The sequence below is a fragment of the Aulonocara sp. 'chitande type north' Nkhata Bay genome, linkage group LG15, assembly GCF_057382095.1.
Source record: "Aulonocara sp. 'chitande type north' Nkhata Bay isolate Kocher_YH1m ecotype deep benthic linkage group LG15, A_spYH_male_GT1.1, whole genome shotgun sequence".
NCBI classification, from domain to species: domain Eukaryota; kingdom Metazoa; phylum Chordata; class Actinopteri; order Cichliformes; family Cichlidae; genus Aulonocara; species Aulonocara sp. 'chitande type north' Nkhata Bay.
In genome coordinates, this window is record NC_141358.1 from 33903821 (window position 1) to 33925855 (window position 22035).

A 22035-nucleotide genomic window follows, 5' to 3' on the forward strand; every position below is an offset into this window, starting at 1 on the left:
GCCCAAGGATATGCAGACTGGAGCAGCCAGGAATTGAACCACTGACCATTTGATTAGTAGCTGACCTGCTCTACTTCCTGAACTGCAGCCAACTCATGTATAAGTATTGGACAAAGGATGTTGAAGATGGAAGGAAGAAACGAGGAACTTCCGAGAAGATTCATGGATTTAATGCAGGAGGATCAGAGCGACAGAAGATGATATTAGGGATAGGATGAGATGGAGGCATATGATGTACTGGTTTAACCTCTTAATGAAGCAGCCAAAAGAAAAAGAAGAAACGAAATCCACAGTGAGTCTGGCTTGACAAAATCAGAGATTTTGAGGGTGTTTTATTTGAACCTACTCTCGCAAACTAATTTTCGCTAAGTAGCAGGAACTCACATGACAAGCTGCCATCACAACAACAAAGCTGAAATTTTCTGTACGTGCTGACGGGGGGAGATGACGTGAACTCGTAAAATGTGTACTTACGTGATTACGTAGCAGTGGTTACGCGCAGAAGCTGGGTGTGAAGATGGCGGACGAGGAGGCCGAACAGGATCGTAGTCCTGCCATTGGTATCAGTGAAACGACCGAGGAACTTAAAAAACGTTTGCAAGAATTGCAAGAAATCTTGAGTAGAGAAAGCATCGACTCTCCAGAAGAATCATCTTCGAAGTATTGTCAAGAGTTTTGTGGGGTGAGCTGCTTTTCTTTACGCTTAAGCAAACAAGCTAATCAGCTAGCATTGATAACAACGCTACACACATACTGATATTCCAGAGAAAGCCCTGCTTTCAAAACTGAGTAGTTCTTGGAAGCACTCGCTAGTTGTTGTTGTTTTATCTATGTCCAGAATAGAAGCGTGTCTAGTAGTCACAAGTTGGTGAATACACACAGGCTCGTAAACTTCAGCTTAAATGTTGAGCATCTGAAGCAAACGTTAGCTTAAAGCTGTGTCTGCATGAGGTAATTACCTTTGGCAATGTTGGTGTTAAGAGTCGTTCAGGTAAAATGACCTATACCAGCAATAATAAAATGACTTGTTTTATTTACGGTGGCTTCCATTGCATTGATACACTTAGCGCGTCTGGCGGATATGGGTGCCTAGCATCAGTTCTTTACCCTTGTATGTTTGGCTACATGCTCGTGCACGTGAGCGTAATTTGGTCGCCTGTCTCTCGGTAACAGCCCTAAGGCCAGCAAATTTCCGTTCGGCTGGATTTTAGGAGCAGCTGCAGCACATTTGGTACGATTGCACCTGGTAAAAGAAAGGAGTTGTCAGTTAATCCCGCGATGGATTTCTCCTGTGTACGTGCAGAACGGAACGCCCGCCTGCAGAAGGGCGCACGTCGTTTTCTGTCTCAGTTGCACGCTGAAGACAATGCAGCATAAATTACCAGCAGTCTCCCTTGGAGCCTGACCAGTGGCCGTTTGTGAGCTTGTGCACCGGGTGGAGTCTACAGAGGTGTGCTTGTCGTTTTGAGAGCGTGAGAGAGCGGGGATGGGGACTCTACGCGGAGTATCCTCGGGCTCATTGTGGTGGTGGTCTTCAGTGTGTTCGCCTTGTCCTGAGTACAGTGGTTACGTCAGGAAGTGCCTGTGAAGTCAGGCTGCTGATGGTGATGAATAGAAATGCTTTTGCAGATATTTGATGAACCTAATCAGTTTTATCACGTGTCAGCTAACCAGTGACAGAATCAAAAACTGAGAGAAAAGTAAGGACACTAAAATTCAGTTGGTCAAGGGGTTCACTCTAGTGCTGCCCCTGGCTGGAACAATGAGTTTTATGTTCAAACTAAGTGAAAGTGGAAAATATATCCTATCTGTGACTTTAGCAGTAAGCGGCACTACTTTGTTTGGGTAGCTGCTTTTAAAAGTCCCTCCCCGAGCCTTTCCCCCACTGTCACCAGAGTTCATAGGTCATATGATTGCTGGGGTTTTTGCTGTTGTACTATTGTAGGGTCTGCCTTACAATATATAGCTCAATGGGGCAACTGTTGTTGTGATTTGGCGATGTATAAATACAATTTAATTAACATAAAACTCATTGTGGGTAGTAGAAAAGTGGTCCCCTAAACTTTTTAGTGTTAGTAAGTCTATTAGCTACAACCAACTACATGATGTCATGTGGACTTTAGGCACATAAACTTGTGTCATAACGCGACCTCGGGAGGGAAACAGTGTTGTAGAAAGAACACTCTTCACTAATGGGAATAGTTCCAAAGCTTTCTTTTTTATGTATGAGAGTAGGGCTGCCACAAACGATTATTTTGATAGTCGACTAGTCACCGATTATTTTTGTGATTAGTCGACTAATCAGATCATCATCCATTGGACGTAAAACGTACAGCATATTGCACCAGCAGCATCTGCTCATATATAACTATCATTAGCTTACAGCTTTAAGTGTTTAAGGTATGTGCTAACTAAAAATAAAGACAAGATGATAGTTTATTAAATTTTAATGAATTTTACAGATTGTTTCGGTGAGGTTTAATAAACTCCTTGCTATCTAAAATATAACAGGACACCGGAGTAAATTCTCGAGCATCTCACACTTCTGATAATCAGCTGTCTGCTTGACGTTTATTCAGCTGTGTAAAAACTAACTTTAATCTCAGCCAAACCGATTTACTCAGGAACAAATAAAATACAAAAAAAGCCAAACAATAACATGTTTAAGTTATCTAAGTGACTTATGTATGTTTAACCTGAGTAGCGAAAGACAGCGGTGGGTTTGAAAACGATTTGCCGGGAGTCCGGTGTTCTCACGGGCTCTAGTGAGCCTAGCTAGCTATCGAGCTAGTGGGTAACAGACGTCTCCGAAAACGTCAGCGCGCTTTTGAAAATATGTGGCGTCTTGATAAACTGAGCAAATATTTGAGGTTTACACAGCTACGTTTATTTTGTGACCCAGAAAAGAATAATAAGAGTAATTTTAAAACTAACTAGCTGCTGCCGTTGTTGGAAATTGAGCTGGGCTGCGCTATGAATTCTGGGACACAGCTTCTTCTTCTTCTTCTTCTTCAGGGTTTAACGGCAGCTGGCATCCATGCAGTGCTGCCCTCTTCTGTTTCAGTCCGTTATTACACTCTTAAATCCTACTACTCATTCCTGCGTCTTTTGTGATCTTACAAAGCTTCAAACGACGCGTCGACTATTAAATCAGTCGTCGACGATTTTGATAGTCGACGTAATCGTGACTAGTCGACTAATCGTGGCAGCCCTATATGAGAGATACATACTTCTGAATGACATGGAGCAGGTGCATCTAGTACGCGTGGAGTGGGCACAAAACTGTGACATACAGACATGTAAAAGGTCCTTAACAGGAATGACTCAGGCCAAACTTATGGTCCCACATATGTCTGCAGACGGAGAGCAGTGTGCTCGTCTGCAGTGCCTCAGTGTCTCTGTGCCACCTCTGTATGTGACACAAACAAAACAAGAATGTACGACATCGAGCCGATTGTGTACCAACTGCTATACCTATCTTAAAAAAAACAGCCTTAGCATCCACTAACCACATCAGGTTAGGAAAATCCCAAGTGATAGTTAATTGTGCTGCTTTTCGTTTGAGGCTAAAACAAAGAGATTGAGGTTTCTATAAGCAGTATATTGTGTAGGATATATGGCTGCAGCAGTTCATTGAGTAATTGGATTATAAAAAAGTTCTCAATACAATTTTTTTGCTTTGCTTTGATGCTTTGTTTAAAGCACAGCTCTGCAGCGTGCCATTGTCACCATGGAAACCCACATTTACAACTAAAAACATACCTGCAGTATAAACTGGGAAAAAAAACTAGAGGGAATCCCAGAGCAAAGTCTGACGTGAAGAAAAGCAATCTTTGTAGCTGCTCCATCCACTGCCAATTGTTTTATACTGAAAAAAATCTGCTGTAAGACTCCAGAAGTTGATAAATACAACAAAATAAAACCGGTACCGGTACCCAAAAAAATATGATTTATTCATAACACATAGGAAAAGACCCAGGGAAACAGAGTTAACGATAAAAACAAATAAAAAAAATGTATATTAAAAACCCAGAAAGCCATAAATTTCACACCCAAGCCTGAACTCTCGCGGCACGGTACTAAACGACTCACGGACCGGTACCGGGGTTGGGGACCGCTGTACTAGATCATATTATTTGAAAGTTCTGTTAAATATTTCAGATTAAAACTGAAATAATGCATTTTGTTAATTAGATTGCATTCATATTTAAAATATGACAAACATCTTTTTCATAAGCCACTTGTAAATGAATTATTATTGACATCTACACCATCATAATGCCTGTTTTCAGCAGCACAAAATGTTGATCAGAGAAAAGGGTAAATTACCTCCAAAAACTGTTATTTTCAACCAGATCGTGCTTAAAATTGCACTGGTGTACTAACTCAAATCAACTTCTACATTTTTTTTTTTCTACTGTGAATACAAAAAAATCTGAATGAATTGAACCCATTTTTTAACCTTCAGTTGCAAGCAGAGGTTTTTCACAAATGATGATACTGTCACAGTATGTCTCTTTCTGTGGTCAACACTAGACCTTTAATAGACCTAAATAGTGTCTATAAAAACTACTGGTCAAGAACAACCACAGCTTGTTTATTTAACAAAGCTTTGTCAGCTAGTCAGTAATGAGTTGTTGCTGCTGTGAAGGTCCCTACAGCAAAGATACCCCCTTTGAACACAAGGCAGACCAAGTTTTTCTCGGTAGCTATCTGTGAATCACCTTGTTGGTGCTGTCAAACTTTGCTATATAAAATTCAGACGCTTTCTGGCCTGAAAGCAGAGCTGCACAGGGAAAGCGCTGCAGACTGAGGTGACAGAAAGGCTGTAGGCCGATGTGGATGAGATGAAAAGTTTGAACTTTTCTACTTTTACATTCATTTAATAAAATGTTTTTCTTATTTTATTGTAGCTAGCTGTGAGATCATGATCTAAATCATTTGTAAAACTAGTAAAACCTCTAAATGTGTATTCTAGGGCTGTTCGATATAACAATATATATTGGATGACGATATAAAAACGTCTATCGTTTCATTTTACGCTATCGTTTGTTTCGTGGTGTTGCAAAATAAACTGTTTACGGCAATATTTTTTCATTATTTTGATGGTCACTGTAGTGGTTATATTAATTTCTTCTTTCTCTCTTTCTCTTATATTTAATATAACCAAACTACAGACAGACAAGCGCCTGTTTTTATGTGTTGTCATCAGCAACAACGACGGTGAAAGCGTGTCCGCTTGTTTATGTTCCAGATAAACCTTTCACAATAAAGCTCAAGATCCTGTTGAGACTTTTCAAAATAAACTGAATCACGTGAAAGAGCAGATTATTTACGGATGAGAAGTAAAAAAGAGCCGCCAGGTGCTAAAAAATAAACCTTAGACTCAAACGTTAGAACAGGCTTTTCCCCGCAGCACGCCGTGTAATAAATACTCACAAAGAAAACAGCGGCCGTTACAACTTATGTCTAAAAATGTATCGTTTTATGCATCGGTTAAAAGACTCGACTCCAGGTACATGACGCCCAGCTGCAAACACTTCACGCAAGTCGAGCTGCCCAAGATTCACAGAATTTACAGAAAATGTTACATTTTTGTGATTTATATCGTTATCGGACGATAAATGTCTCATATCGGGATATGAGATTTTGGTCATATCGCACAGCCCTAGTGTATTCTGTTAAATGAGTACACTAAAATTGGATTTCGCGGAAGCAGTTGATTACAATAACAAGTGCTGCTGGTCGCTCAGTGGTTTGCACTGTTGCCTGCTGGTATCAGGTGTTGTACATGAGGATGGAAGCCTGTCATCATGTCAGAAATCTTTTTGTTTTGTTTAACTCTCGTTTCAAGGTTCCTCTATCACATTGTCTGTGACAGGCAGGCTTTTGGGCCATTATCCTGAAGCCTGCCTGTCTTCCCTGCAGGAAAATGAGACGGGAAGATGAGGAATACTTTATTTAAACACCTGTTGTAATATTATTGTCTCTAGAAAAAGCTGCATTTCCTGCGAAAATGCAGTGTGAATGCAGTGTAGTGGAATCTGCTGAAAACAGCTGAAAAGAGGTGTAGAAGCAGAAGTGCTTGCTGAAGATGGCTGTATGTGAAAGGGTACACTGAAGAGCGTCAAGAAAGCAGAGTGCATGCAAGCGGGAAAGATGTGTGGCAACTATCACAGGTAGGGTTCGAACCTTTACCGCCGCGTCTCATGGCAGCTGCTCAACCCACTGAGCCAAACCAGTTCTGGTCCTATGATGAGAGAAAAAATGTGCACTGTGGAGCAGAAGCTGAAATTTGCTGAAAGGAGGTGAAGAAACTGAAATTTGTGCAGAATAGAGTTAAAGAGGCTGAGATTTGTGCTGAAAAGAGGTTAAGAAGCAGAACTTTGCGCTGAAAACAGGTGAATCAGCAGAATTTGTGCTGAAAAGTAGTGGAAAAACTTAAAATTCTACTGGAAATAGGGCTGAACGATATATCGCATTTGCGATAATATCGCGACATGATCAAGTGCAATTTTCTAACCGCAAAGGCTGCGATTATACTCTGGACATGTCCAAATTCATGGGCTGCATCCTCCTGAGGCCGCATTTGTAGACCGATTACGTCACAGCGACGCGCCGAAGGCTGTCCAAATTACTACCATATCCCAGAATTCATAGCGCGGCCCAGCCAAACTCCAGTTTCCAACAATGGCGGCCGCTACTAAGTTTTAAAATTACTCATACTAATCTTTCTGGGTCACAAAATAAACTTTTAAAATATTTTCAGGCGAGAAAGTAGTTGTGTAAACATCAAATATCTGCTCGGTTTATCAAGATATCCCATATTTGCAAAAGTGCTTCGACGTTTTCAGAGGCGTCTGCTACCCACCAGCTCGACAGCTAGCCGGGAGCTCGAGGGTTACTGATGCGGCCGAGAACGGCACAACTCCCGGCACATCATTTTCAGATCACCGCGGAGTTTCGCTGCTCGGGTTAAACGTAATATATAAGTCACTTAGACAACCTAAAAATGTTATTGTTGGGCTTTTTTCAGTGTTTTGTTTGTTCGTGAGTAAATCGGTTTGGCTGAGATTAAAGTTATTAGATTAGATAAAATAAAACTTTATTAATCCCCCGGGTGGGTTCCTCCTTGGTTTTCACACAGCTGACTAAACGTCAAACAGAAAACTTATTAAACAGAAGTATGAGACAGTCGAGAATTTACGCCAGTGTCTGGTTATATTTTAGATAGCAAGAAGCAGACGGCCGAGTTTATTAAACTCTAATCAGAACTAGCCTTCTGATTCAGAAGGCTAGACCGTCCAATTTCACGCCTTTAAATTTTAAAGGCGTGTGTGTGTGTGTGTGTTTATACAATTGCTATTATGTTTGCACTTTATGTGTAATGTTACTGACTGCAGAGATCAGTAAGATGTGTGTATTTTTTATTTATTAGTTTTATTTATTTAATATTATTTTTTAATTGAATGACTGTCTAGTAGTTCACAGATGTCGAAAAACTGAGTGTGGTAAAGCCACTGATTTTGTTTATGTATATTTCTGCAATCTGCACATTGTACTGACTTTCATTTTAATGTTTACACCAGGGTTCCTTGTCAGCACTTTATGCTCAGATGTTTGTAAGCTAAAAATAAACTATTGTGTATGTTCAAATATACTGTTGTGATTGAAGAAGTTAAATAAAAATGTCAGTCATCAATTCATGCATCACCTCATGTTATCATAACAGAGGTCTGTCTTCCAGGAAAGAACAGTTTAAAATTAATGTAATATAGTATTGGCCATACTATATGATGTATTGCTTGTCTTTGTTTAATAATACAGAAGACAAAGACCTTAAAAAATAATCGCATATCGCATCGCAATCGCAATATTGGGGCAAAAAATCGCAATTAGATTATTTTCCATAATCGTTCAGCCCTAACTGGAAATAGGTGAAAAAGCTGAAATTTGTGTTGAAAAGAGTTAAAACAGTTGAACTGTTAACTGAAAAAATTTTTTTGTCATAAGCGGGATTCGAACCCGGGCCTCCTGCTCTGAGAACGGCTGCTCATCTCACTGAGCTAAAACATGGCTCAGCCTGGCAAGCAAAGCTGGTGATCACACTGATAATGTGGTCCCATTCAGCAAAATGGGCCAAAAAATGGCATAAAAAGCTTAATAGCTCAAAAAGTATAAAAGTTATGAGCACCAAAAGATATAGCAGGCATTAGCAGAAGGAGCAGAACGGTTTAAAGTTTGAATGGTGAAAATCGGATGAAAACTGAGGGAGTAGTTAACCAACCAAGGTCTGAGCAACTAGAATAAGGTGGAAGAATAAAGAGAAACAGGATCACTATAGTGTGAATGCCTCACACAATTAGAATTAAACTGTAGTGAATGGACTGCCTGTTTTCAAACTGCTGGTAGGTTTTGTTTTTTTTGGTTGTTGTTGTTGTTGTTTTTTTTGTTTTTTTCCATTGTTGCTAAGTGAGTGACTTTGGTTCCCCTTGCAGACATTGTTGGAGTACGCAGGTCGGTGGAGGGTGGAGGAGGAGCCTTTGCCTCTGGTGAAAGTGTACACGGAGGCCCTGGTGAATTATGCCCGTGCCTCTCCATACCTCTCTCTGCAGTGTGAAAATGTTTCTCTTGTAGTTGAGAGACTCTCACTGTAAGTATAACTGCACATACACACTTTACATTCATGGAACGTTTGTTGGATACTGTCCTGTAACAACGTTGAGTTACACATTTTCCTGTAAAATCAGTCCATCAGAGGTCAGTTTGCTGTTTCTATGGTTCGGTCTACAGGAGTTTCCTCGAGCTTTTACTCTCACTGAAGGATATTCCACATGCCGCATGGAACGAGTTGAAGTCATGTGTTCAGGTAAAGAAGATTTCAGCTTTCCAAATAAAGTATTCAAAATGTCGGCTCTAAGCTGGACTTCATAAGCATGCTTTTGCTACTCACATTCAGACCTCATGGAGTTTTCCTGTTGTGTACAGTTTGCTCACAGCAATCTTAAACAGAATGGAATCACTCAGCTGTCCCCGTTGTCTGCTTTGGGCAAGTATGACGGTGTTTGGTCCAACAGGACGCTGCAAGGCCTTCTGTCCAATGAAAACCTTCCCACAGAACAAGGTGAGTGCAGGCCTCTTTTTCACATTGTGTTATTTGGAAAGATCCTGTGCTTTTAATTAAATACTAGTAAAAATAACAATAATGTGCTTTGTGCAGCACCTTTGAAAACATAGTGTGCTTTATAGAACTGAAATAATGGTCAGAGTGATTAACAGGTTAAATTAAAAAAGTAACAAAATGTCAGAAGGAATAACAAAATATTTCCTGTTAAATATGTTTGGAGCAGTGATTGAACAGTAAAAATTGAAGTTCACAACCTCAGTTCTTATTTTTCAATTCAAATTAGAGAGTAGATAAAACTTTATTAATCCCTCAGGTGGGTTCCTCTGGAGAATTCAGTAATTTGAGTAACTTCAAATCATCAGATCCAAGCCCAGCGAGGGGCAGCCATTTATTGCAACAACTTAAGCACAGCAGAGATCAGACTTAAGTTAGTGACTGGTGCTTCACCAACTCCAAACAATAAGCTTCACCAAAAAGAAAATTGAAGTAGGATCTTAAAAGAACAGGTGAATACTCTACCTCCCGTCCTGTGCTCTAAATCTCTCCATACATAAGGTGCATGCTGACGGAAGTGCTGTTTGGAATTTGTTGTCAACTTCTTGTGCATTAGTCGAGCCTGGAAGTAAGACTACTTCTTCTGCGTCATTGCGACAGGAAGCTCCAAATTTTGACAGTATTGCTCAGATGAAAGTGTGTAGTCTGTTTTGTTTAATATGAGAGGTAAAGGACATTTCCTGGTTACAAATGACTTTAAGATTCCTCACTGTCGCTGGAGGCCCAATTAATCACAATAAGGGATCTGGTTGGTCCCTATGTTGCACGTCTTCAAGTACAATAAGTGAAAAGGGTTTAAAGTAGATTTTATGCAGCCTCGGCATTAGCAATACTGTGTTTAAGATTTTACTGGAAAGAAAATTGTTGAGCACTTCCATTTAAAAAAAATAAAAATAAAATTTAGATACTTAACATGAATTTTAAAAAAATGCATATTGAATGTTTCAGTTGAGGAATTCCTAGCACAGGAGGGAATCGTACTGTTGGGGATGAGGGTGAAGCAGCTGATGAAGGAGAAGAAGCTAGAGAAGGCTGCACTGCTGGCAAAGACCTGCTGCCAGTCCTCAGCCTTCCAAGTGAACGGATCCTTCAAGCAGCTGTATCTTGTGTGCCTCTGTGGTACTGCAGAGCAGAATCAGCTTATGGAGGAGGTGAGTTTCATTGGGTTATTTAATTATGCATAAAGTGCTGTGGTCACACTTAGTAGCGGGTTAAGTTTTATATGTTTTCATAGACTTTCAACCTGAGGGTTTCATCTGTCATCTGCTGTTTATCCTACACAGGCCAGCAGTTGTGTTGTTGGACTTCGTGTTTGTGTGTTAGGAATCGGGGGTTTGTTTGAAAAAGCAGGTTTAGTGGGAAAACTGAGATTTTATGTGTAAGGTAAGGGGAAAGTTGTACAGAGAGCACTAACTTAAGCTGGTTGGTTCCCTGCAGCTCAAGCACACTTGGGTTATGCATCAGAACATCTATAACACATCAAGTCAGAAAAATAAAGTGCAGGTTTTGGAGTAATCTAGTCACAGTAAGCCCAGTTGAGATGATTTGGCATGGCCTTAAACAGACAGTTCATGCTCAAAACCCCTTCAGTGACTGAAAATGAAAGCAATTCTGCAAAGAACAGTGGAACAAAATTCCTCAACAATGATTTGAAAGAGTAATTGGCAGTTCCTGCAAATGCTGGAGGTTTATTAGGTTTATGGGGCATAAATAAAAGTGCATTATGTATTTAGGCAGGTTATCTTTGTCTGATAAAGTGTAACAAATATGCCAAAAAAAGGGCAAATAATGTTTTTACAACATTGTATTAAAATTGTGATAATGTGAAAGGTTTCCTGTGTGTGACTATCTAGTATGAGCCTTTCAAGTTTGAGTATTTTCAAACACATTTTCAAGCTACAGTCACTGAATGCTGTCGAGCAACATTTTGAAATGTCTCTAGTTTAGCTCTTAGCTCCCTTGGTATTAAAAAGGTAACTTAGCACATCATGATGTCACTTTGCTGCTAGCCTTATTTGTGCCCTTAATCTATTGGTGCTGTTGTCTTCTTATGTTTTCTTGTAATAGGTAGGCAACATTTAAGTTTCTGAGACCTTTGATATTGGAGGGTTGCAAAATTACTGAACGATTGGTTTAATCACTTGGGTGATTCAATATGTGGTTATGTTGTTTCTATCTGTAAAGCTTTCAAAGGAGGACTGCCGTGATGCATTAGAGATGATTTGCAACCTAGAGTCTGAGGGAGACGATAATGCAGCTTTCAGTTTATGCTCGGCCTTCCTGACCCGGCAGCTTCTCCAAGGAGACACATACTGTGCTTGGTAAGAAGAAAAGTTCTCTGATTTGATGCTGACCACTATTTTATTTAATTTTTTAGAAAAATAAGTAAAGTTATAGAATCAGCATACTTTTTTTCCTTCTCTTTTCCTCCATATTGTTGGGTACTATTAAGACAGCGGTCCCCAACCCCCGGGCCTCGGACCGGTACCAAGCCGCGAGAGTTGACGCTCAGGTGTGAAATGTATGGTTTTCAGGGTTTTTATCGGTTTTCAGCGTTATTTTGTTATCGTTTTTATCGTTAACTCACTTTTCCTGGGTCTTTTCACGTGTGTTATGAATAAGTCTTCTTTTTTCGGTACCGGTACTAGTTTTATTTTGTTGTATTTATCCGCGACACGCGACAAGGCCGGTCCGTGAAAATATTGTCGAGCATAAACCGGTCCGTGGCGCAAAAAAGGTTGGAGACCGCTGTATTAGGAGGTTGGTGATGTAATCAGTATTGAGCAAGTTGTCTGTCTTCTAACCAGGGAACTCACACTGTTTTGGAGCAAGCTGCTGAAGCGATTGGAACCATCAGAGCAGGCCTTTCTTGACAGATGTCGCCAGATGTCTTTATTGTCAATTACTGTGTACCACATCCTGTTCCTCATCAAGGTCATTCAGTCAGAGGTTAGTGGAAAGTCATCTGCTTCAGTATATTCAAACATTTGGACCCAAATGATTGACTGCAACTGTTATCTTTTGCCTTTGAGCTATCCACACCATATTGCCAAAAGTGTTCACTCACCCATTTAAATTGAGTTCAGGTGTTCAGATCATGTTTGTAGAATGAAGCACTTAGGCATGCAGACTGCATCTACAAACATTTGTGAAAGAACGGGTGGTTCTCACAAGCTCAGTGAATTCCAGCTTGGTATCGTGATAGGATGTCTCATATGCAATCCAATGTAAGGCCAGTCGTGAAATGTCATTGCTACTAAATATTCCACTGTCAGCTGTTACTGTAACAAAGTAGAAGTGATTGGAAACAACAGCAACTCTGCCATGAAGCGGTAGGCCACATAAAATCACAGTCAGCATATAGGTTGCCAACTTTCTGCAGAGTCAGTCAGAACAGAACTCCAAACTTAATGTGACCTTCAGATCAGTTTGAAAGAACAGTATGTAGAGAGCTTCATTGAATGGGTTTCCACGGCTGAGCAGCTGCATCTAAGCTTTACATCAAGAAGCGCAATGTAAATGGACTCTACAACAGTGGAGACATGTTCTCTTTTTGCTAAAGCATATAGTTAGTGCTGGATCAGGTGACCCTGAATCCTCCCTTAATTATGCTGCAATAAGCGTAGGCTGCTGGGGGATTCCCATTGAGTATTTCTTATTATTATTGTAGGGTCTACCTTAGAATATAAAGCACCTTGAGGTTACTGCTGTTGTGATTTGGCGCTTTATAAATAAAATTGAATTGATTGATGAATTCACGCTTCTTTTCTGGAAATCCAACAGACAAGTCTGGGTTTGGCAGTCGCCAGGAGAACGGTACTTGTCTGATTGTGTTGTGCCCAGTGTAAAGGTCTGTGGAATGGGGATTATGGTGTGTCGTAGTTTTTGGGCACAAAATACTACCCCGACAGCATGTGGCAGGACAAATGACCAAACATCTTCCAGCTTCTGTCTCCTGGCAGAAGCTGGAAGATGTCACCTGGCAGAGATGCCCACTCTCCCCTGCACTGTTTGCAATTTTTATCGAACCACTAGCAGCAGCAGCAATTAGACAGGCTAAAGTGATTACGGGCATAAGATGGAAGAATGTTGAACATAAAATCTGTCTTTATGCGGATGTGTTGCTTTTTTTCCCAACACTCACAAACAGCTCTCCCTGAGATACTGCATTTAACTCTTTTTCAAAAGTTTCAGATTATTCGATAAACTGGTTCAAATCTACAGTTCTTCTGATTAATTGCTCCTTCCATAATTCCTCTTCTAGCCCACTGCTATCTGGAAATATTGAATATTTAGGTATTAATGTCTCTCCTAAGCTTGCAGATTTAACTAAATTAAACTACATCCCACTAGATGGAAATCTCTACCCATATCTTTCATGGGAAGGGTCGCTTCAATAAAAATGATAGTCTTGCCAAGAATCAATTTTGTTTTTAATGATCCCGAGTAAACCATCACCAGACTGGTTTAGGTCTCTAAATTCCTTTGGAAAGGTAAGCCCCCACATATTATCTTAAAAATGCTACAAAGGAGGACTAGATCTGCCTAACTTTCAACACTGTATCTTAGCCAACAGGTTATTGTAGTAACTTAATAACCAAATAACGTCTTTTTAATGAAATGGGTCTTCTTTATTAATATAGCCAGAGCAGTTCAGAATAAGTTGAAACATGCTTAAAATAATTTAGCTTTTTTGTGTGTGTGTGTGTTTGTCCCCTTCACAGATTGACCGTGTTGGCCTGCCAGTGTGCATCGAAATGTGCATCAGGGCTCTACGGATGGAATCAGGTGATGGGAACAGTAAAGCCACTGTGTGTAAAACAATTTCCTGTTTGCTTCCATCTGACTTGGAAGTGAAGCGAGCCTGTCAGCTGACAGAGTTCCTCCTAGAACCCACTGTTGAGTCTTACTATGCTGTGGAGACTCTTTATAATGAACCTGATCAAAAACTAGAGGAGGAGGATTTGCTGGTTCCCAACTCGCTGCGATGTGAACTCTTGCTAGTGTTAAAAACCCAGTGGTCCTTTGACCCAGAATTTTGGGATTGGAAAGCGCTAAAGCGTCATTGCTTGGCACTAATGGGCGAAGAAGCTTCCATAGTGTCGTCGATTGATTTGCTGAATGATACAGAGAGCCCTGAAGAAGAGGACGTCATGAGCCTAAGGGGGTTTAATAATGTTCCAGACCACTTAGTTACTGGCACCTACGAACTCAAAGATGTTACAGACAAGAAACAGAAAAACAGAGAAATGAAGAAACTGAGAGAAAAAGGTTTTATATCTGCCAGGTTCAGAAACTGGCAGGCCTACATGCAGTACTGTGTGCTGTGCGACAAAGAGTTTCTCGGCCATAGGATTGTACGACACGCACAGACTCATCTAAGCAAGGGAATGTACACCTGCCCAATATGTGCTCAGACATTTACCTCAAAAGACACATTAATTCCCCATGTAACATCACATGTGAAACAATCGTGCAAGGAAAGGCTGACTGCACTGAAAACAAGCAAAAAACTGGCTAATCCCAAAACAGCTGCCCCTGTTATTGCAGCCTTTGAATCCAAAACGCAGCACAATCTTTCTGTAAATGGTGACCCCTCAGGGTGTAACCGGGGGTTGGCTTACAAGGGTCAGACCAGTGGGCCTAGGCTTAATGTGGACTGTAGTGAGGACAACATGTGCCCTGTTGGAAAATGCAGGAGGAGCTTCAAATTTTTCAAAAATCTTATTGCACATGTCAAAGCTCATGGGGATAATGAGGAAGCAAAGACGTTCCTTGAGATGCAGAGCAAAAAGGTTGTTTGCCAGTACTGCCGTCGCCACTTCATTAGTGTCACTCATCTTAATGATCACTTGCAGGTCCACTGTGGTGTAAAACCTTACATCTGCATACAGTTGAACTGCAAGGCAAGTTTCTTGTCCAACACTGAGCTCCTAATACATAGGAAAACACATTCTGTGTTTAAAGCTAAATGCATGTTTCCAAACTGTGGAAAAATTTTCAATGCAGCCTTCAAACTGTATGACCACGAGGCACAGCATTATAAAACTTTTACCTGTAAAGTTGTGGACTGTGGAAAAGTATTCCATTCACAACAGCAGCTGGATTTACACCAGGACAGGCATGTGACTCAAGAAGAGGAAAACCAGTCCTCTGAACAAACCCTACAAAATGGGCAACCCAGCCCTTCACTCGCTGAGCAAATGCAACAGGAGAACTGGAGCACTGAAACGGAGAGTATTGATCAAGATCGTGGACGGCTGCCGGTACCCACTGAGACTTTGCTGACATCTTCAGAAGAACCTGTGGACACATTAAAACAATATACAAGCGAACATGAAGACAAAGCTTTTTCAAGCAGTCATACACACAATTTAAGCAATTCTGTGATTCAGTCTGTCTGTTCCAGCTTGTCTGAAACTCAAAGATATAGAGATAATTTGTCTGATTATCAAAGAGCGCCCCAACAGAATCAGTCTGTACCTTCATTTGAAGCCAGTTTAAATAATGTCTTACATAGCCAACCGCAGATGTTCTCTAATATTCAGAATACTGATTCAGTTAATTACAACTCTAACTTAAATTTGCCAGTAAAGCAAGAGCCACCGTCTACTAGCAACTGCTTAACAGTACAGCTGCCTCACAACTCTGTAGAGCCTGCAGTTTTGCAGCCACTCCCTCCAACAGTAAGTCCTCAGCAGCGAGCTGGGAACAGAGCGGACAACTCTCTAGAACAGAGAGAGCGATTTCATTGCGCATTAGAAACCTGTCCGAGGCATTACAGCTCCTACAGGAGTGTCACCAAGCACATGAAAGCGGTTCACCCAGATTTCTATGAGCAATGGAAAGTTGCTCGAACTAACATCAAAACAACCTATGCTCCAGCACAGAGCAAATCGTCTGTGGAGCATCTCAGTTCAGTCTCGCAGCTTCAGAACCAGCAAAACGGTAGAGTAACAATTCATGGAGTTCAGAGACAGAACGTTATCCAATCACCTTATACCAACATGGGTAACAGTTTAAACTATTCTGACCTGCACTCGCTTTCTTCACCAGGCCTCACCCATAATGGTTCGCTGCTAATGGCAAATGTTTTGAATCCCATTGTTCTCTCTCAGTTAGGGAGCAATAGAAATCCCACAATTGAACACGCTCAAGCTTCAGGCAGTCACAGTTGGCATACAGTTGCTGGAAGTGAACAGGTTCAAAACTGTGGTTCTTCTCAAGTCTATCCACCTAGCCTGCAAGTGAACCTGCAAATGACTCCTAATAGTTCTGTTGTGTCGCTTGGTGTCCCATCCTGTTCTGTGATGGGATCAGTTACGGAGAGACCAGCAGAGTCCTTGCAGTCACCACAGAACAGTAGGCCCCAGCCAGTTCGTCCCTCGTACGTGAATGGTGCAAAGGAAGTGTTGGAACAAACTGATGCCTGTCCATCATATTCATCACAGATTCAAAGCAGTTTAGCCCCTGGTGCCAAGATACCTGAACAAACGCAAACTGTGCAAAATCATCTACAGATGAATTTTCCTTCTGCAAACAACGCAATCCAGAAGAGTAGTACGGTCCTACCTATAGATGGCCCTATTGTCGCCGAAGATGAGGTGCGACGCAGAAAAAACAAAAGGATTAAATGGCCAGCGATTATTAAGGATGGGAAATTTGTTTGTCGGAGGTGTTTTAGACAGTTTGATAGTCCTAAATCCCTCGGAGGCCACTTGTCCAAACGAACAACTTGCAAACCCTACAATGATTCAGAACTGAATGCAGATTTGCCAAGATCATTCCTTGATCTTAATTCAGAGCAAACAGTTGGCACCCCTCAACTTTCTTATAACCCTGCTGCTGTGTACCAGGAGAAGCATCATCAATCTTCAGCAGCTACAAAAGATTACCCCACACGTAATTATCCACCAAATAACTTGCAGACATATGGCAGCAATGAGGCAAATGATGATATTCTTAAACAAATTATGACTGAATCCAACATGTCTGATCTCTTTGTGCACACACCTACCCCACAGACAATGTTCCAAAACCCCTGTGTTCCCCTAGGAGCTGGTGAGCGTTTGACAGGTAGCTCAGTAATACAGCACACAGAAAATGTTCAGGTGAAGCAAGAATGCTCATACAGTTCAGCCCATTATCCTCAGCCAAGTATGGATATATTTTCTGGAACAGAATTCCCAGACCCACTGTTTTCACAAATCCTCACAAAAAACCCTTCTGCGGCTGTCCCCAGATCTGCCCCTAAAAACGAGACTGCTGGGGAGATCCACAATGAAGGATATCAGTCTGACAATATCCACACACCAGATCCAGATTTAAACTCAGTGACACACACACTGATACCTGAAAATCAGCTTAGTCCAGCAGCAATAAGTAGCAGTCAGATTGAGGTGCAGAGAAAAGCTTTTGACCAAGGCATTAAAAAGAGACTGCGTGAGCAGATTTTGGCTGGCGACTTGCAGCGTCGGAACAGCACGTGTAACTCCTCCAACGCTGATGCTAAAGCCATATCGCTCGATCCAGCAGGTACCTCTTCCAATAATTCTGGATATAATCCATTGTCTAATGATGCAAAGACAGATTTTATTAGTCAAGGACAATTTTTTGAAGAAAATTCTGTAGTTATGCCACAGACCTCTGATGAAATTAAACTATTGCTGAACACACAAAGTTTTACTTGTTTCAGAGATACTGTTATACCACAACAGGAGGTACCAAGTCCCAGAGTCATTGTGGCAAATGATCCAGAGCCTGAACCATACCAACTGTCAGCCAGCCAACAGCAGTACATGACCGAAATTCAGAGTGCATTTGAAAGGCTCAACTTGGTCAGAGAAGTTGCTGATCAAATGTCAAATGTTTCTGTGCAGCAAGCTGCAAACAACCAGACCAAATGTGCAAAAGTCAAATCGCGTAAGTCAATTTCATCAGCCTTGATTAAGCCATTTGCTTGTGAGAAGGAGGACTGCACCTTTAGTTCCATTTCCAGTGAAGCACTGTGGAAACACCTCTCAAAAACCCACAGCTACAAAATTGAGATGGTGAATGTGGTTAAAAAACGATATGGCCTATATGCTCCTTTTAAATGTCAGAAATGTAGTAAGGCATTCACTCGAAACTCAAACCTCAGAGCTCACTACCACTCAGCTCACAAATTATCAGCTAAAGAAATTGCGGATTTAGATTTGAAGCGCAGGCTGGCCAAAGATGCTGCGTCCGCTGCTATTCAAAACCAACCTGTGGGTATAAACTCTGCTCCAGAGGCTCGGTACCACACGACAGTGGAGAACGGGACACATATGTGTCCGCTCAAAGATGCCACACAACGGGATTACCCATCACAGGTTCTGGGGCCCTGCACTAACACAGTCATAACGAATAACAAGTTTCAGCAAGACATTCGCTCCACAGTGATCTGTCCTTTGCAAGCAGCTCACACGCATAACCAACCAGTGACTCCTTCGAGACAGGCACAGACTTCAACTACATCCTTCCCGTCAGTAAAAGCAGCAGAACAATGGTTACATGAACAGCAAAGAAACTTGCCTTTTCAGCATCCAGTGGTTGGCGACTCCTTACCTACAGTGTCACCTTTGCTCACCCAGGCTCTCTTGGGCACGGCTCAGGCTAAGGAGCCACAGTCCTCCAACAAGCATTCAGCTTTCAATAGGCACTCAATAGTTCAGCCAAGTACAGATGTTACAAAGAAGACTAAAGAGAGGAAGCCCAAGTTAGGTGATGCAATGAGTCCATACAGACCATATTGCTGTGTTCATCAAGGCTGCGTGGCAGCTTTTACTATCCAGCACAATCTGATCCTCCACTACAGGGCTGTTCACCAGTCTGCCCTGTCGGCACTGGAGGTAAACAAAGAGCAAGACCAGTCTGAGGCTGCGAATGAACTGGACCACGAGGATGAGCCAGAGGCAGAGTTCCCTCAGGTTTCTGAGTTCAGATGCCAAGTCAAAGACTGCTCCCGTGTTTTCCAACAAGTACCCAACCTCTTTCAGCATTATGTCCAGCTCCACGAATTTAGTCTAGATAAAGTCGGCAGTCTGTTGTCCAGCGTCAGGCTCGGCAAGTTTGCTTGTGGCCATCAAGGATGTAAGGAATCCTTCACTGCTTTCAGGAGTTACGTAGCTCACATCAAAGGTGAGCACAAAGATATAAAGCTGGCCAAACCAGAACATTTAAATGGTTCTTTCAAGTGTGAAATTGAAGGCTGTGACCGTTCATATGCCACAAAGTCAAATCTGATCAGACATATGATGAAAAAGCATCAGGATCTGCACCAGTCTAAATTAAAGAGTCAACAAATAAAAGATGGCACAAAACAGACTTCAAAGACTTTGCATTATCAAATTACTAAGACAAGTAATGGGAAAGAAAACATTGAAACGAATAAAAAGTTTTTGAGAGCAAGTGACACAAAGAGGGCTAGCAAGTCAAAGAACAATCACTGGGTTAAATATGGAAAACCCTCACTGAAATCTAAACTGGAGGCGTCCGCTTTGTGCACGAAGAAATTACCTCTGCAGTACCCCTGTATGATCAAAGGCTGCGAGTCTGTAATGAAGTCAGAGCGGAGTATAATGAAGCATTACATTGGCCACGGACTTTCAGAAAAGTACCTGGAACAGCACAGAAGTCACTTTATCTTCTGCAAAAAGTTTCCGCGGCAGAAGTGTCGCTCAATCAGGAGTGACGACTCCAAATCTGACAACACCTCAGACATGTCAGACGTCGAGACGGCTGCAGACGCCAGCCTGGAGGGTAGAGAGTATGGATGCTCAAAGCCGATCCTACGCAGAAGGGCTGCAGCAGGGATCCCTGTAGCATTGTTTGACAGCAAATTATCAAATGATGGCATCTCTGATGGTTCTGTGATACTCAAACGCAAGCGAGGGCGTCCACGAAAATACATTGAAAAAATTGTGAAAGGCAAGAAGATTCCACATCCAACCAAGGCGGACGTGGTTTGCAGCCGTTCCAATGAAGCTGTCTCCTCATGTCCCGCTGTAATGCAGGAGGAGAGGACTGAGCAGAGCGTGCCGCTGGCTTCTTTTAAACCAATGGGATTTGAAATGTCCTTCTTAAAATTCCTAGAACAGTCAAATAAATCTGAGCACCCGTTGATGAGGAATGTCTCGGAGGCAGTAAAGTGCAGGCATCCGTTCAGCCTGAGCACCAAAGGCAACTGTGTCAGGTTCAGCAACCGTCAGAATCTGAAATCACTGAGCAAGGTGAAAATATACCTGGACACGGCCTTTTCATCGTCTGTCTCTGACCTGATGTTAAAACAGCTGCAGGACATGCGCCCTGCTGTGTTGTTAGAAAAATATAATTAACACTTTTTTCCTTTTTTTTTTTTTTCTTTTGGAAGCAGAATCTCAGGATTTGAATGAGTAAAATCTGCTGCACACTGGTGGCCCTACATGTAAAATGTTTTTTATACATCCATCTATAAACACTTGTTACCTGTACATGGTTGTCTATTGTTTTTTAACTAGAAAAATGTAAAGCATGTTTTTAAATACAAAAAAGAACATTCGGGTTTAGTAGATATAGGACATCAGGTTAGGGTGTCTTGATTATCCCTGTGGAACTTGGAGATTGGTGGACTGAAATTGACTGTGTAGTTTGTGGTTGAAGGTGTTTGTGCTGTGTATAGTTTGAAATTACCCACTGCAGCCAGCAGCCTGATTTTTTTTATTTTTTTTTTTGTAACGTATGTGTGTTGGGGGTGCAAAGAATTGATGCCTTTCATGATGTAATGTCTGGAGCTCCTGCATGCACACTGATGATGATAATGATTTTGTGGAAAGGTTTTTTGAATGACAAACAGATGTTCTCATATTAAATATTCACCAGTGTTTTGTAAGTGTGTGTGTGTGTGGTTGGTTTTTTTGTTTTTTCCTGCATTCACATATCTTGCATAATGCAATTATTTGAGTAGGAACAAATATTTAATCAAGCAGTTTATGGGTTTAACTTTAAAAAAAAAAAGTGGAGTTGCAGCTGTTTTTATAAATTACACATATATAACACACATATAGGCCCAAATGTAATTGGACAATTGCTTGATAAATTTTCATGGGCAGACAGAAAGCAAATTCAGGCAGCAAAGAACTACATCCCCATTGTATGAATACTGGATTGAACTGTATGTTCAATTTCAGTTTTATTTATACAGCACCAAATCACAACAACAGTCTCCTCAAAGCACTTGATATTGTAAGGTAGACCCTACAATAATACATGCAGAGAAAAACCCAACAATCATGACCATCTATGAGCAAGCACTTGGCAACAGTGGGAAGGAAAAACTCCATCAGAACCAGGCTCAGGGAGGGGTGGCCATCTGCCACAACCGTTTGGGGAGTGAAAAGGAAGACTGGATGAAAGACATGCTGTGGAAGAGAGCCAGAGATTAATAACAGGTATGATTCAGTGCAGAGAGGTCTATTAACACATAGTGAAGAAGAAACATCCAGTGCAAGCTGGTTCTATAGAAGAGGGGCCTTTAAACTGAAGGCTCTGCCTCCCAGAGGCACTGGTCCCATTTAAAGACCAGTGCAGTACCTACTGCACTGGTCACACTGAAATAACTATGCGCTTAACAATTTGAAAATTGTTAAAATGGAAAGTTATTTAGTGTGTCACTTTTCATTTGAACAATTTTCAAATTGTTAAGCGCATAAAGTTATTTCAGTGCAAGTCATCTTATCCTGTGTTTCAAATGCTATACTTTTACTGTGACCAGTGCACTGGTCAATTTTAAAACTAGATGATATGGCCACCTTGTTTTAGAACACACTTCATAACTGTCCATCAAAGCAGGGAAT

The 22035-nt window shown here is 41.3% G+C and overlaps 1 protein-coding gene across 1 annotated transcript; it reads left to right on the forward strand.

Moving 5' to 3' along the window:
* Positions 1 to 503: 503 nt before the first annotated feature.
* Positions 504 to 21071, forward strand: znf292b (zinc finger protein 292b). The gene is made up of 8 exons (XM_086263008.1): positions 504 to 682; positions 8499 to 8653; positions 8794 to 8869; positions 8989 to 9124; positions 10130 to 10332; positions 11366 to 11502; positions 11989 to 12130; positions 13906 to 21071. Exons 1-8 carry the CDS (start codon positions 518 to 520, stop codon positions 20536 to 20538), a joined length of 7647 nt encoding a protein of 2548 aa, XP_086119134.1. The 5' UTR covers positions 504 to 517; the 3' UTR covers positions 20539 to 21071.
* Positions 21072 to 22035: the final 964 nt, after the last annotated feature.

What these genes read in the sequence shown, in the direction of transcription:
- znf292b (XM_086263008.1), top strand. Translation starts at nt 518, where the DNA reads ATGGCGGACGAGGAGGCCGAACAGGATCGTAGTCCTGCCATTGGTATC. An exon ending in AAACCTTCCCACAGAACAAG is followed by an intron (nt 9,125 to 10,129) that starts GTGAGTGCAGGC and finishes TGAATGTTTCAG; the next exon opens with TTGAGGAATTCCTAGCACAG. An exon ending in TCAAGGTCATTCAGTCAGAG is followed by an intron (nt 12,131 to 13,905) that starts GTTAGTGGAAAG and finishes TCCCCTTCACAG; the next exon opens with ATTGACCGTGTTGGCCTGCC.